General features: G+C 52.9%; 1 protein-coding gene across 2 annotated transcripts in view; it reads left to right on the top strand.

The window, feature by feature from the left end:
- Positions 1 to 14,430, top strand: part of LOC119954340 (transcription factor Sp6-like) — a 33,137-nt gene extending 18,707 nt beyond the window's left edge. For both annotated transcript variants that reach the window (XM_038779503.1, XM_038779502.1), the window contains exon 2: positions 9,527 to 14,430. In XM_038779503.1, coding sequence (XP_038635431.1) covers positions 9,561 to 10,703 — 1,143 coding nt within the window. In that variant the 5' untranslated portion in view covers positions 9,527 to 9,560 and the 3' untranslated portion in view covers positions 10,704 to 14,430. The remainder of the gene's footprint in view (positions 1 to 9,526) is intronic.
- Positions 14,431 to 15,811: the final 1,381 nt, after the last annotated feature.

A 15,811-nucleotide genomic window follows, 5' to 3' on the forward strand; every position in this document is an offset into this window, starting at 1 on the left:
CCTCTACACCCCCACTTCCCCTCTACACCCCCTCTGCCCCCCTACATCCCCCACTGCCCCCTACACCCCCACTTTCCCTCAACACCCCCACTGCCCCTCTACACCCCCACTTCCCCTCAACACCCCCACTGCCCCCTACACCCCCACTGCCCCCTACACCCCCACTGCCCCCCTACATTCCCCCACTGCCCCTCCACACCCCCACTGCCCCCCTACATCCCCCACTGCCCCCCTACACCCCCCACCGCCCCCCTACACCCCCCACTGCTCCTCCACACCCCCACTGCCCCCCTACATCCCCACTGCCCCCCTACGCCCCCACTGCCCCCCTACAAAGTTGTCAGACAAAGTTGTCGAGGAGAATACTGAGATACAGGCTACTAGACTAGAAGGGCTTGAGGTTCATAAGGAGGAGGTATTAGCAATTATGGAAAGTGTTAAAATAGATAAATCCCCTGGGCTGGATGGGATTTATCCTAGGATTCTCTGGGAAGCTAGGGAGGAGATTGCTGAGCCTTTGGCTTTGATCTTTAAGTCATCTTTGTCTACAGGAATAGTGCCAGAGGACTGGAGGATCGCAAATGTTGTCCCCTTGTACAAGAAGGGGAGTAGAGATAACCCCGGTAACTATCGACCATTAAGCCTTACTTCTGTTGTGGGAAAAGTCTTGGAAAGGTTTATAAGAGATAGGATGTATAATCATCTGGAAAGGAATAATTTGATTAGAGATAGTCAACATGGTTTTGTGAAGGGTAGGTCGTGCCTCACAAACCTCATTGAGTTCTTCGAGAAGGTGACCAAACGGGTGGATGAGGGTAAAGCAGTTGATGTGGTGTATATGGATTTCAGTAAAGCGTTTGATAAGGTTCCCCATGGTAGGCTATTGCAGAAAATACAGAGGCATGGGATTCAGGGTGATTCAGCAGTTTGGATCAGAAATTGGCTAGCTGATAGAAGACAAAGGGTGGTGGTTGATGGGAAATGCTCTGACTGGTGTCCAGTTACTTGTGGTATGCCACAAGGATCTGTTTTGGGGCCGCTGCTGTTTGTCATTTTTATAAATGACCTGGAGGAAGGCGTAGAAGGATGGGTGAGTAAATTTGCAGATGACACTAAAGTCGGTGGAGTTGTGGACAGTGCAGAAGGATGTTACAAGTTACAGAGGGACATAGATAAGCTGCAGTGCTGGGCTGACAGGTGGCAAATGGAGTTTAATGCAGAAAAGTGTGAGGTGATTCTATTTGGAAGGAATAACAGGAAGACAGAGTACTGGGCTAATGGTAAGATTCTTGGTAGTGTGGACGAGCAGAGAGATCTCGGTGTCCATGTCCATAGATCCCTGAAAGTTGCCACCCAGGTTGAGAGGGTTGTTAAGAAGGCGTACGGTGTGTTAGCTTTTATTGGTAGAGGAATTGAGTTTCGGAGCCATGAGGTCATGTTGCAGTTGTACAAAACTCTGGTGCGGCCGCATTTGGAGTATTGTGTGCAGTTCTGGTCGCCACATTATAGGAAGGATGTGGAAGCATTGGAAAGTGTACAGAGGAGATTTACAAGAGTGTTGCTTGAAATGGAGGGAAGATCTTATGATGAAAGGCTGAAGGACGTGAGGCTGTTTTCGTTAGAGAGAAGGTTAAGAGGTGACTTAATTGAGGCATACAAGATGATCAGAGAATTAGATAGGGTGGACTCAAGAGCCTTTTTCCTCGGATGGTGATGTCCAGCACAAGGTGACATAGCTTTAAATTGAGGGGAGATAGATATAGGACAGATGTCAGAGGTAGGTTCTTTACTCAGAGAGTAGGAAGGGTGTGGAATGCCCTGCCTGCAACAGTAGTGGACTCGCCAACACAAAACGCATTCAAATGGTCATTGGATAGACATATGGACGATAAGGGACTAGTATAGAGGGACTTTAGAACGGTTTAACAGGACGGCGCAACATCGAGGGCCGAAGGGCCTGTACTGCGCTGTAATGTTCTATGTTCTACACCCCCCACTGCCCCCCTACACCCCCACTGCCCCTCTACACCCCCCACTGCCCCTCTACACCCCCCACTGCCCCTCTACACCCCCCACTGCCTCTCTACACCCCACTGCCCCCTACACCCCCCACTGCCCCTCCACACCCCCCACTGCCCCTTCACACCCCCCACTGCCCCTCTACACCCCCACTGCCTCTCTACACCCCACTGCCCCCTACACCCCCCACTGCCCCTCCACACCCCCCACTGCCCCTTCACACCCTCCACTGCCCCTCCACACACCCCACTGCCCCTCCACACCCCCCACTGCCCCTCCACACCCTCCACTGCCCCTCCACTACCCCCACTGCCCCTCCACACCCCCCACTGCCCCTCCACACCCCCCACTGCCCCTCCACACCCCCCACTGCCCCTCTACACCCCCCACTGCCTCTCTACACCCCACTGCCCCCTACACCCCCCACTGCCCCTCCACACCCCCCACTGCCCCTTCACACCCCCCACTGCCCCTCTACACCCCACACTGCCCCTCCACACACCCCACTGCCCCTCCACACCCCCCACTGCCCCTCCACACCCTCCACTGCCCCTCCACTACCCCCACTGCCCCTCCACACCCCCCACTGCCCCTCCACACCCCCCGCTGCCCCTCCACACCCCCACTGGCCCTCTACACCCCGCACTGTCCCCCACTGCCCCTCCACACCCCCCCACTGCCCCTCCACACCCCCCACTGCCCCTCCACACCCCCCACTGGCCCCCTACACCCCACTGCCCCTACACCCTCCACTGCCCCTACACCCCCCACTGCCCCTCTACACCCCCCACTGCCCCTACACTCCCCACTGCCCCTACACCCCCACTGCCCCTACATTCCCCACTGCCCCCTACACCCCCACTGCCCCTACACTCCCCACTGTCCCCTACACCCCCACTGCCCCTCTACACCCCCCCACTGCCCCTACACCCCCACTGCCCCTCTACACCCCCCACTGCCCCTACACCCCCACTGCCCCTACACCCCCACTGCCCCTCTACACCCCCCACTGCCCCTACACCCCCACTGCCCCTACACCCCCACTGCCCCTACACCCCCACTGCCCCTACACCCCCCACTGCCCCTACACCCCCACTGCCCCTACACCCCCACTGCCCCTACACCCCCACTGCCCCTACACCCCCACTGCCCCTACACCCTCCACTGCCCCTACACACCCACTGCCCCTACACCCCCACTGCCCCTACACCCCCACTGCCCCTACACCCCCACTGCCCCTACACCCGCCACTGCCCCTACACCCCCACTGCCCCAACACCCCCACTGCCCCTACACCCCCACTGCCCCTACACCCCCACTGCCCCTCTACACCCCCCACTGCCCCTACACTCCCACTGCCCCTACACCCCCACTGCCCCTACACTCCCCACTGCCCCCTACACCCCCCACTGCCCCTCTACACCCCCCACTGCCCCTACACCCCCACTGCCCCTCTACACCCCCCACTGCCCCTACACCCCCCACTGCCCCTACACCCCCACTGCCCCTACACCCCCACTGCCCCTCTACACCCCCCACTGCCCCTACACCCCCACTGCCCCTACACCCCCACTGCCCCTACACCCCCACTGCCCCTACACCCCCACTGCCCCCTACACCCCCACTGCCCCCTACACCCTCACTGCCCCCTACACCCCCACTGCCTCCCTACACCCCCACTGCCCCTACACCCCCACTGCCCCTACACCCCCACTGCCCCTACACCCCCCACTGCCCCTACACCCCCACTGCCCCTACACCCCCACTGCCCCTACACCCTCCACTGCCCCTACACCCCCACTGCCCCTCCACACCCTCCACTGCCCCTCCACTACCCCCACTGCCCCTCCACACCCCCCACTGCCCCTCCACAACCCCCGCTGCCCCTCCACACCCCCACTGGCCCCCTACACCCCCCCACTGTCCCCCACTGCCCCTCCACACCCCCCCCCCCACTGCCCCTCCACACCCCCCACTGCCCCTCCACACCCCCCACTGGCCCCCTACACCCCCACTGCCCCTACACCCTCCACTGCCCCTACACCCCCCACTGCCCCTCTACACCCCCCATTGCCCCTACACCCCCACTGCCCCTCCACACCCCCCGCTGCCCCTCCACACCCCCACTGGCCCCCTACACCCCCCACTGTCCCCCACTGCCCCTCCACACCCCCCCCCCCACTGCCCCTCCACACCCCCCACTGCCCCTCCACACCCCCCACTGGCCCCCTACACCCCCACTGCCCCTACACCCTCCACTGCCCCTACACCCCCCACTGCCCCTCTACACTCCCCACTGCCCCTACACCCCCACTGCCCCTCTACACCCCCCACTGCCCCTACACCCCCACTGCCCCTCTACACCCCCCACTGCCCCTACACCCCCACTGCCCCTACACCCCCACTGCCCCTACACCCTCCACTGCCCCTACACCCCCCACTGCCCCTACACCCCCATTGCCCCTACACCCCCACTGCCCCTACACCCTCCACTGCCCCTACACCCCCACTGCCTCCTCCACCCCCACTGCCCCTACACCCCCACTGCCCCTCGACACCCACACTGGCCCCCCACACCCCCCACTGCACCTCTACACCCCCCACGGCCCCTCTGCACCCCCACTGCCCCCTACACCCCCCACGGCCCCTCTACACCCCCCACTGCCCCTCCACACCCCCCACTGCCCCTCTACACCCCCCACTGCCCCTCTACACCCCCCACTGCCCCCTCTACACCCCCCACGGCCCCTCTACACCCCCCACTGCCCCCTACACCCCCCACTGCCCCCTCCACACCCCCACTGCCCCCTCCACACCCCCCACTGCCCCCTACACCCCCCACTGCCCCCTACACCCCCCACTGCCCCCTACACCCCCCACTGCCCCTACACCCCCCACTGCCCCTACACTCCCCACTGCCCCCTACACTCCCCACTGCCCCCTACACCCCCCACTGCCCCTACACTCCCCACTGCCCCTCTACACCCCCCACTGCCCCTCTACACCCCCCACTGCCCCTCCACACCCCCCACTGCCCCTCTACACCCCCCACTGCCCCTCTACACCCCCCACTGCCCCTCTACACCCCCCACTGCCCCTCCACACCCCCCACTGCCCCTCTACACCCCCCACTGCCCCTCTACACCCCCCACTGCCCCTCTACCACCCCCCACTGCCCCTCTACACCCCCACTGCCCCTCTACACCCCCCACTGCCCCTCTACACCCCCACTGCCCCTCTACACCCCTCACTGCCCCTCCACACCCCCCACTGCCCCTCTACACCCCCCACTGCCCCTCCACGCCCCCACTGCCCCTACACCCCCACTGCCCCCTAGACCCCCACTGCCCCTACACCCCCACTGCCCCACACCCCCACTGCCCCCTACACCCCCACTGCGCCTACACCCCCACTGCCCCTACACCCCCCACTGCCCCCCTACACCCCCCACTGCCCCTCTACACGCCCACTGCCCCCTACACCCCCCACTGCCCCTCTACATCCCCACTGCCCCCAAAACCCCCCGCTGCCCCTCTACACCCCCCACTACCCCCTCCACCCCCCACTGCCCCCCACACCCCCCACTGCCCCTCCACACCCCGCACTGCCCCTCCACACCCCCCACTGCCCCCTACACCCCCACTGCCCCTCTACACCCCCCACTGCCCCTCTACACCCCCACTGCCCCCTACACCCCCACTGCCCCCTACATCCCACACTGCCCCCCTCCACCCCCACTGCCCCTTTACAGCCCCACTGGTCCCCCACATCCCCCACTGCCCCCTACACCCCCACTGCCCCTCTACACCCCACACCCCCCACTGCCCCTCTACCCCCCACTGCCCCTCCACACCCCCCACTGCTCCTCCACACCCCCACTGACCCCTACACCCCCACTTTGCCTCCACACCCCAACTGCCCCCTCCACACCCCCACTGCCCCTACACCCCACTGCCCCCCTACACCCCCCACTGCCCCCTACACCCCCCACTGCCCCCATACACCCCCACTGCCCCATCACACCCCCTCTACACTTGCACTTCCCCCCACACCTCCACTGCCCCTCTACACCCCTACTGCCACTCTACACCCCCACTGCCCCTCTACACCCCCACTGCCCCCTACACCCCCACTGCCCCCCTACACCCCCACTGCCCCCTACACCCCCACTGCCCCACCTACACTTGCACTGCCCCCCACACCTCCACTGCGCCTCTATACCCCCACTGCCCCTACACCTCCACTGCCCCCTACACCCCACTGCCCTCCTACACCCCCACTGCCCCTCTACACCCCACTGCCCCCCTACACCTTCACTGCCCCCTACACCCCCACTGCCTCCCTACACCCCCACTGCCCCCCTACACCCCTACTGCCCCCCTACACCCCCACTGCCTCCCTACACCCCCACTGCCCCCTACACCCCCACTGCCCCCCTACACCTCTACTGCCCCTCTGCACCCCCACTGCCTCCCTACACCCCCACTGCCCCTACAACCCCACTGCAACCCCCACTACACCTCCACTGCCCCCCTACAGCCCACTGCCCCTCTATACCCCCCACTGCCCCTCTACACCCCCCACTGCCCCTCCACACCCCCCACTGCCCCTACACCCCACTGCCCCCTACACCCCCACTTCCCCTCCACACCCCCCACTGCCCCTACACCCCCACTGCCCCTACACCCCCACTTCCCCTCCACACCCCCCACTGCCCCTACACCCCCACTGCCTCCCTACACCCCCACTGCCTCCCTACACCCCCACTGCCCCCCTACACCCCCACTGCCCCCCTACACCCCCACTGCCCCCCTACACCCCCACTGCCCCTCTACACTCCCACTGCCCCCTACACCCCCACTGCAACCCCCACTACACCTCCACTGCCCCGTTACAGCCCACTGCCCCTCTACACCTTCACCGACCCTCCTACACCCCCACTGCCCCCCTACACCCCCACTGCAACCCCCCTACACCTCCACTGCCCCCTACAGCCCACTGCCCCCTACACCCCCACTGCAACCTCCCTACACCTCCACTGCCCCCTACAGCCCACTGCCCCCCTACACCTCCACCGGCCCCCCTACACCTCCACTGCCCCCCTACTCCCCCACTGACCCCTACACTTCCACTGCCCCCCCTACACCCCCACCGCCCCCTACACCTGCACTGCCCCCCTACACCTCCACTGCTCCCTCCCTACACCCTCACTGCCCCTTCCAAACTTGCCTCAGAGTGTGAAAGGGAAGAATCGAGAGGTTGTAATGATGATAGTTCGCAATCTCAAATGAGGATGGGAGCAATTGGAAATGCTGAGTTGGGGAGATGGTGATGCAACCGGACTAGTAATCCAGCAGATTAGGCTAATTCTCTGCCGAGGTGGGTTCAAATCCCGCCATGGTCGCTGGTAGAATTCAAATGCGATTAATTCTAATAATGTGGAATTGGAAGCCGATGTCAATCTCGCCCTCAACAGCCTCAATCACAGAGGCTGGCAGGTTTATAAAGGCCTGGTCATTAAAATATTGTGTTTTAGAAGACTGGAACAAAGTGGAAGTTACATTTCAATAAGGATATCATTACATTTAGAAAGTGCTCTATCCTCTGCATGTCCTGAGAATAACATAGCTGCGTTAGCACAATGCTAAATTGCTGGCTTTGAAAGCAGACCAAGCAGGCCAGCAGCACGGTTCGATTCCCGTAACAGCCTCCCCGAACAGGTGCCGGAATGTGGCGACTAGGGGCTTTTCACAGTAACTTCATTTGAAGCCTACTCGTGACAATAAGCGATTTTCATTTCATAATATTTGTTACAACTGGCAAAAACTGCTAACTTTGGCACGAGTAGTGTTTTGGGAAAAAAACTGAGGAGATTCCTCCCCAAATTCCCGATGCTGGGAAAGTGGGAGTTCGAGTTATAGACAGTATAGTGAGTGTTAAGGTGCAGGAAGAGCAGGCAGGAACAAGCTGTGGTAACTTTGGAAAAAACAAGAGACAATTGTTGGAGGAGAGCTGGGCGCCTCACCAGTTCTGGGAAAGAGAGACAGAGAGTGTATTCAGGTGACAGAGCTTTTCTTGTCTGTTTTTCAGAAGTGTGAGAAAGAAAGTTCTCCAAACATGTGCAGGGTGTAAATCAGTTCTGACACGAACAGATGGTTAATCTCAAATATTAATCGGAACAAGTTGGGTCATAAAAGCTGATCATTTTGTCAAGTTTGTTAGATTTATAGTTTCTTCTAAATCAGAAGCCCAGTACAATATTAAACTCGCACAAAAATTCCCGTACCAGCCTCCCCGGACAGGCGCCGGAATGTGGCGACTAGGGGCTTTTCACAGTAACTTCATTGAAGCCTACTCGTGACAATAAACGATTTTCATTTTCATTTCATTTCAAATTCAAAAATTATAACATTTTACAACCTTTACCGCCCAATAGGAATGGGTGGTTCAGTATCGCGAGTTTGCTATTGGTCCGTTTCCCCACCTTTAATAAACATTTTTCCCTGCTATTTGCCACTATGGTCCAATTTCTCTTGCTCCATTCCCTCTCACTTATTACTTAATGCCAAACCCCATCCCACTTATTGAACAGTCTTTGGAGTTGGGCATGGAACGGTCAGTCCATTCAGAGTTGACTGGATAGAACTCGGGGACAGCTCAGGGGCAAACCCCTCATTAATCCAGCTCACATATCAAATAGGTTGATGTGGAGATGCCGGTGTTGGACTGGGGTGAGCACGGTAAGAAGTCTTACAACACCAGGTTAAAGTCCAACAGGTTTGTTTCCAATCACTAGCTTTAGGAGCGGAGCTCCTTCACCTGAGCTGCGCTCCCAAAGCTAGTGATTGGCAACAACCCTGTTGTATTAAATAGGTTGGTGCTGGCTGAAAGGTATCAGGAGGACACATTGGGTTTCAAACCGCACAGCAGCGTTCAAGCTGCTGCTTTCTCTTTTGTAGATATTTTTGACCCGAAGGACAACAACCCTTAATAATAAATTGGAGGGCTGAACGGTGGCACAGTGGTTAGCATTGCTGCCTATGGCGCTGAGGACCTCGGTTCAAATCCCGGCCCTGGGTCACTGTGAGGAATTTGCACATTCTCCCCGTGTCTGCGTGGGTTTTGCCCCCACAACCCAAAGATGTGCAGGGTAGGTGGATTGGCCACGCTAAATTGCCCCTTAATTGGAAAAAATAATTGGGCACTCTAAAAAAAAATTTTTTTTTAAATAATAAATTGGCAATTTGTGTTATTTACCTGGTGCCTGTCATGGAGCCGGGAAGGGTGTAAAGTAACCAAAATCCTTTCAATGACAGGTCTGCAGTTTTGATCATTGACCGGCAAACTATTAGTTTAATGATAGATTATAGCTTGACTCAGGATTTATCACACCTCCATTTATTTTACTGAGGTTGTCCCGTTACAGTCTGGTAATGTTACAGTCCCGTTACAGTCTGGTAATGTTACAGTCCCGTTACAGTCTGGTAATGTGTTTTTTTCTTTGCAGTCGGCCTGGACCCTTGGTGAAAATTCCCTCGGCAATGCAAACTGCCACATGGAATAGCCTCGGAGAACAACAAGCATCACCGTTAACCCCCAGCTTCAACACGTGGAAATCACCCGCCCTTCCCAAGAATTTGGGCATAACCACGTCCGGGAGCAGTGCCTTCAGCCCCTCATTGACCACCACCCCCAACTTCTCCTTTAACAATAAGTATGCTTTACTCAACAGCCCGGGCTTGAAGCCTCAGGATTGTGTTCAGTTCAAACCCAACGTCCAGTCTTCGGTTGAATACTTTTCAAACTCGCTGCACCCAGCTGTGGACATGGCTCACTATCATGACACTTGGTTCCGACCCCCTCATCAGGGGAATGCAGCTGAGGAGGGGGCTCTACCGGCCACCTGGTGGGACCTACACACTGGATCAAACTGGATGGATCTTCAGAACACGCAGGGTGGTCTCCAAACATCCACCCACCCAGGTGGGCTTCAGCCTCCTTTAGGGGGCTACGGGTCTGACCATCAGATCTGCGGCCCCCCAACTCACTTGATACAGTCAGGCCAAGTTATGATCAACCAGGATGGATATAAGCAAACTGACCCCATCCAGGAGCCCCTGGTCCTCAACCAGACGCTGGAAGGTGCGACCAGGGCGAAGAGCAGCAGGCGCTCCCTGTCCAGGAGCTCGGCACAGGGCAGCTGCCGATGTCCCAACTGCCTGGAGGCGGAGAGACTGGGGGCATCCACGGATGGCAACGCCAAGAAGAAGATCCTTCACAACTGCCACATCCCAGGCTGCGGCAAGGCCTACGTAAAGACCTCGCACCTCAAGGCCCACCTGAGGTGGCACAGCGGGGACCGGCCCTTTGTCTGCAACTGGCTCTTCTGCGGGAAGCGCTTCACCCGCTCAGACGAACTCCAGCGGCATCTGCAGACCCACACAGGCTCCAAGCGCTTCTTCTGCCCCATCTGTAACCGGGTCTTCATGAGGACCGACCACCTCACCAAGCACTTGAAAACGCACGGGGAAGGCAGCCTGGCAGCCAGCAAAGAACCCAGCGGGGAGGCCAGCAAATGCAGCTCAGTTTCCATACAATCGCAGTCCCCAGGAGACATGCAGAGAGACTGTGAGGGTAAGGGGGTCAGCGATGGACTCCCAGTCACTGAGAGGCAGCAAAATTGAAACTATTTTTTTCTCTAGCAGAATGAATAACCTATTGTCAGTGTGTGGACTTATCAACTGCTGTATATTGTCCTGGGGTGAGATTTTGAAGGAAGTTCAACATTCCCAGAAAAGGTTACACTCAAAGGGGCTGTATAGTTTTGAAAAGTTGCTAAGAAAATCAGTTTTCATTTCTTTACAATGTAGTTAGGACTCCCCACAATCCCACGGTATCTTCCTCCATTTCAAAGAGATGCAATAGTCCCTATCTCATCCATTCCCTGTGGCAAAGCAATTCCTATCCCGTCTGCGTAAAGAATTTGCTCTTAGTCTCACTCGGCATGCTCTTACTTACAATCTTAAATTAATGGACCCTCATCACCAACCAGAAGAAAATGCCCCTTTTCTGTTCATTCTATTGAAATACTTTGGAACTTTAAAAAAAAACTCCTTCAAATCTACTTTTCCTTCTCTGCTCCTTGGAAACAGTCCCAGTATTTCAGTTCTCTCTTCATAACTGTAGCTTTCCACCCCTGAGATCGTCTTAATGAATGTTCTCTCTTAACTACTTCAATGAAAATTTAGAAAAATGTTTCCTGTCAACTTTTGTTTTTAACACGAGGCAAACGTCCCATTTAGCGTGCTTGTTTCTGATTCATCTATCTTTCGACTGATGTTCATTGTCAACATTTAAACCATCAATTTGAACAGAAATGTACTGACTAGGGCGGCACGGTGGCGTAGTGGGTAGCACTGCTGCCTCACGGCACTGAGGACCCGTGTTCGACCCCGGCCCTGGGTCACTGTCTGTGTTGAGTTCACACATTTTCCCCCTATATGCGTGGGTCTCACCCCCACGACCCAAAGATGGGTAGTTTAGGTGGATTGGCCACACTAAATTGGCCCTTAATTGGAAAAAAAATGGGTACTCTAAATTTTTTTTTTAAATGTACTGACTAGAATAATTTGGACAATAAGGGGGCATCACTACAGTGGTTATTTACATATTAGGCTCACTTCTACTGAACAATCATTTCTGAAAACGAACTGCATGAGGACTAGGGTAAGCTACACTCTGGGAGGGTACTATCTGCCTTGGCCTGATTTCTGCGATTTAAAGAAAAACATCACTCTTATTTTGTTTTCAAAAATTAAAATGTTACAATTTCTGCACTTCAAAAAGTGGTTCGCTGTGTGCAGTGTTTTGAGATGGTTTGATGTGATAAGGTACTATGTAAGTGCAAATATCTTCCCTAAATTGCTCCAACTGGCAAGAATGACTCTTTGAAGGAGGTTTGTGCCATCAGCTCAGCCTTACTATAGCCTCTTCAACTGAAGGAATTATTCACATCATAACCACTATATAATTCCAAAGCAGCAGAGAATATTTGTTGCAGCCACATGTTCAAAAAATGTAAAGTAAAACTTACTGACAATATTTAACAGAATGAGCAAACAGCTTGGAGACATCTACTTTGGTGGCTCTTGCAATGTTAGGCAAAGAGTGAGAGTGGTAACTTTGTTTTTTTAAAATTTAAAATATGGTTTCAAGACCAATCATCTAGGTTGCATCTGGACAGCAATAAATAATGCGCTAATGATTTTAGTTGTGACACAGGACTCCATTAATAGTTAGGATGAAAGGCGCAATGGCAGGTGCACTTCAGGATCTTGCCCTGGCGCGAGTAGTGTTTTTTTTATAGTCAACACCCTGCGACCAATGTAGTTAACGTGTCACGGCAGTAATGGGTGGGATAGCATGTGCTTGATGTCCCTCAACACACCAGAGAGTGATGTGACATCGAGCAAAGGTGACTTCAAAACAAAGCCACCATCGCAAATCCTAGATAAACAAGTGTTTTTTTTTAATTTACTGGTATTAGATACGGTTGTGTGTAATTTTATTGTTTTCTTTTCAACAACACCTTGCCATTCATTTTCAACTGTTGTCTGTGTTTTTATTTTATTCCACGGGCATTAATATAATTTTTCGTTTTCCTTATGCGGTAATATTTCACATGGGGAGCAAAAAACTAAATATGCTACACCTTCCAGAAAATCTGAACTGTAGCACCTTTTGTTGCACTTGAGATACAGAGAGAAAAATATCCAGTCAGATCGTAAAGTCATTCGACTGCTGGAATTGAGACAGGAATATTAAATAACTTGTATATTTGCATTAAAAATTACGGATATTTATATTTTTAATGTAAATACATAGAATAAATAGAAACTTACATCGACTTTAGCCATTTCTTGGATTATTTGACTTTGTGGGAGGCATCTCATTATTTACTTGTGGTAATGATCGCTGTAAGTTGTTCGTCTTTACCAGGAGTGAGATAAACTAATAGTGCACTGCAGCTGGTGCAATATTGTGTCATCAACCACATGTTATCAATCATGATATGGTATGTTAAATCTGAATTATATGAATTGAAAACCCAGTTTTCCCTTGAATAGCCGTGCTTCTGATAGTTGCCTCACAGTTTCTGATAGCATGATCTTTGAAAGATTGCTTATTGACGGCCCTTCCCTTGGTAGCTTTGTTCCAGGGGCTAAGCTATATCAGCTCCTAATGATTCTGTCTCTCTTACCCCCTTACTTCTACTCCTGATGGCCCAGCCCTGTGTTCAGCCATTTTCTGATTAATTCTAGTTTTTTGAAATCACTCTTGGGATTATTGTCCATTCCTGGTTTCCCTTTAGCAGTCGGTGCTAAACCTTCCTGAACCACTGCATTATAGGAGGTGAAGGTATTCCCACAGTGCTGTCTGGAATTTCCTTCTAACCCAACAGATCATCATTTAACTGTACAAGAAAAAGGAATAAACCACGCAAATTCTAGGAACCAAAAATTAAAATAATTACACATTCTATACGTACATGGCAAGTTCATTAGTATCTGTAATGAGAAATGTAGGTTAACATTTTAGCTATTAATCCTACATCAGAGCCAAGATCAATACCTGAAACTTGTGTTTCTCTTAGTAGAAGTTGTGGTGTAGTCCAACATTATTTATTAGCGTTTCAATGCATATCATATGTTGCATATCATGATCAAGCAGGTGTAACAAATGTTAATGAGAAGTGAACAAAGTAAGATGTGTTAGTGTAGAAATAAATAATTATTTACTTTCAATCAAAATTGAACTACACAGATAGGACAGCACACAAACTGGCCATACAGCCCAACCAATCCATGCTGGCATGTATGCTCCACACCAGCTTCCTCTCTCCCAGCTTCATCTAACTCTATTAGTCAAACAGCCCATTTCTTACTCCCGCATGTGGTTATCCAGCTTCCCCCTAAAAATTAACGATCAATGCAGTGCTGGGAAATTCACTCCTCTGACACTGATTCAAGTCACTTAATTCACAGATCTGATGGTAACTGTGACGGTGGGACAGAGTGGGAGGCTATAACGATGGTTCTCGACCAATCAGAGCCATGGCTATGTTTAAACAGGATTTTAGAATATTTGTTTTGTATGACAAATTTAAAATGGGATCCAAATTATTCCAACAAACTCCTGTACAAAGACTGTGATTATGTAGAACCATGATATGTGTTTCAAATATTAAAGCATATGTTAAATAACACACTCTCCATCCACTTGACCTGTATAGAACCAGGATTCTACGCTGTGAAGTACCTACACAATAGGAAACTAATGCTGAGTCTTTTATTTAATTAACGTTGTCTTTATAGTTGACAAAAAAATAAAGATTTGTCTTCAAATGTTTCATGGTGCTTCTGGCATGGTTTTTCTGCAGTTTGGACTGTGTAAAGCTAATGAAAAAGCACGGAGGGATTCCAACTGATAGCAAGGTTGGTAAACTAAATGCTCATTGTTGATTTGAACCATACAGGTCAGAGTATATCGAGGTTGATCCAGTTCTGTTCTTGGGGTGGAAATTCTGGTTGGATATATTCCAGGGGATTTCATCTATGATCTCCAATGACCTGATCCCATCAAAACAAATAGTCATTGTTCCCATCCCTAATATTTGTACAACTAGTTCAATAAAATTGTTCAAAGATAATGAAAAACTACATTGTTTTAACGCTCAGTGATTTTCCTCCTGCTTTGCTCACAGCAGTCTTAATCAATAATTCCTTATGGAGACTCCTTGAGGGTTGGAGCCTTATCTGTATAAAAGCAAATTACTGCGGATGCTGGAATCTGAAACCAAAGACAAAATGCTGGAAAATCTCAGCAGGTCTGGCAGCATCTGTAGGGAGAGAAAAGAGCTAACGTTTCGAGTCCGATGACAGTTTTGGCAAAGAGTCATCGGACTCGAAACGTTAGCTCTTTTCTCTCCCTACAGATGCTGCCAGACCTGCTGAGATTTTCCAGCATTTTCTTTTTGGATCCCTATCTGTGCTGAGTTAGCTGATCCCAGATAGGTACTCTACAAATAATCGCAGGGGTTCCAGTCTCAGAAAAAAATAGACGAGACAAGGCTCATGCTTCTAATCACTATCCAATTTTCCCGACTAGAATTTATGTACATGTAAATATGAGGGAGGACAAAATCAGGTTGGGTTGTGCTGCTTTCTGTAGTCCGATAACTTACAACACTGATAGCCTGCCCATTGTTCATGGAGAGTGAACACTTAGTTGGGGACCAGAAAGTGGCTGACACTGTGGAATCCAATCCCATCAATCGTCAATGCTCTCAGGAGAGGGACAACACTGTAGGCATGGAAAGGCAATGGAACACCAAAATGGTGACTCTGAACGAGCTGGAAAGTGGGTCAGCAGCGATCGTCACACAAAACATTGGGTGTTGCTGAAAGCAAAAGAAATAAGAAATTAGGGATAGGATTAAATGTACAGACCCAATCGTAAACAATTGGGATAAATGGGTCAAAAGTGGACCGCTCTTTCAGAGTTATAGAATAGGCATCAAAAATGGCCTCCTTTTGTGCTCTTCACACAACAAATGGTTAAGATCTGGAATGCGCTGTTTAAGAGTGTGGTGGAGGCGTTCCCAAGGCAATTAGGTTAGTCTCTGGAAAGGAGAAATGTGCAGGTTAGAGGGCGAAGACATGTGAATGGCCCTCGGTGAATTGCTCATTTGAAGAGCTGACGCAGGCACGTCAGTCTCTTCTGTGCTGTAACA

The sequence above is a fragment of the Scyliorhinus canicula genome, chromosome 19 (genome assembly GCF_902713615.1).
Source record: "Scyliorhinus canicula chromosome 19, sScyCan1.1, whole genome shotgun sequence".
NCBI lineage: Eukaryota > Metazoa > Chordata > Chondrichthyes > Carcharhiniformes > Scyliorhinidae > Scyliorhinus > Scyliorhinus canicula.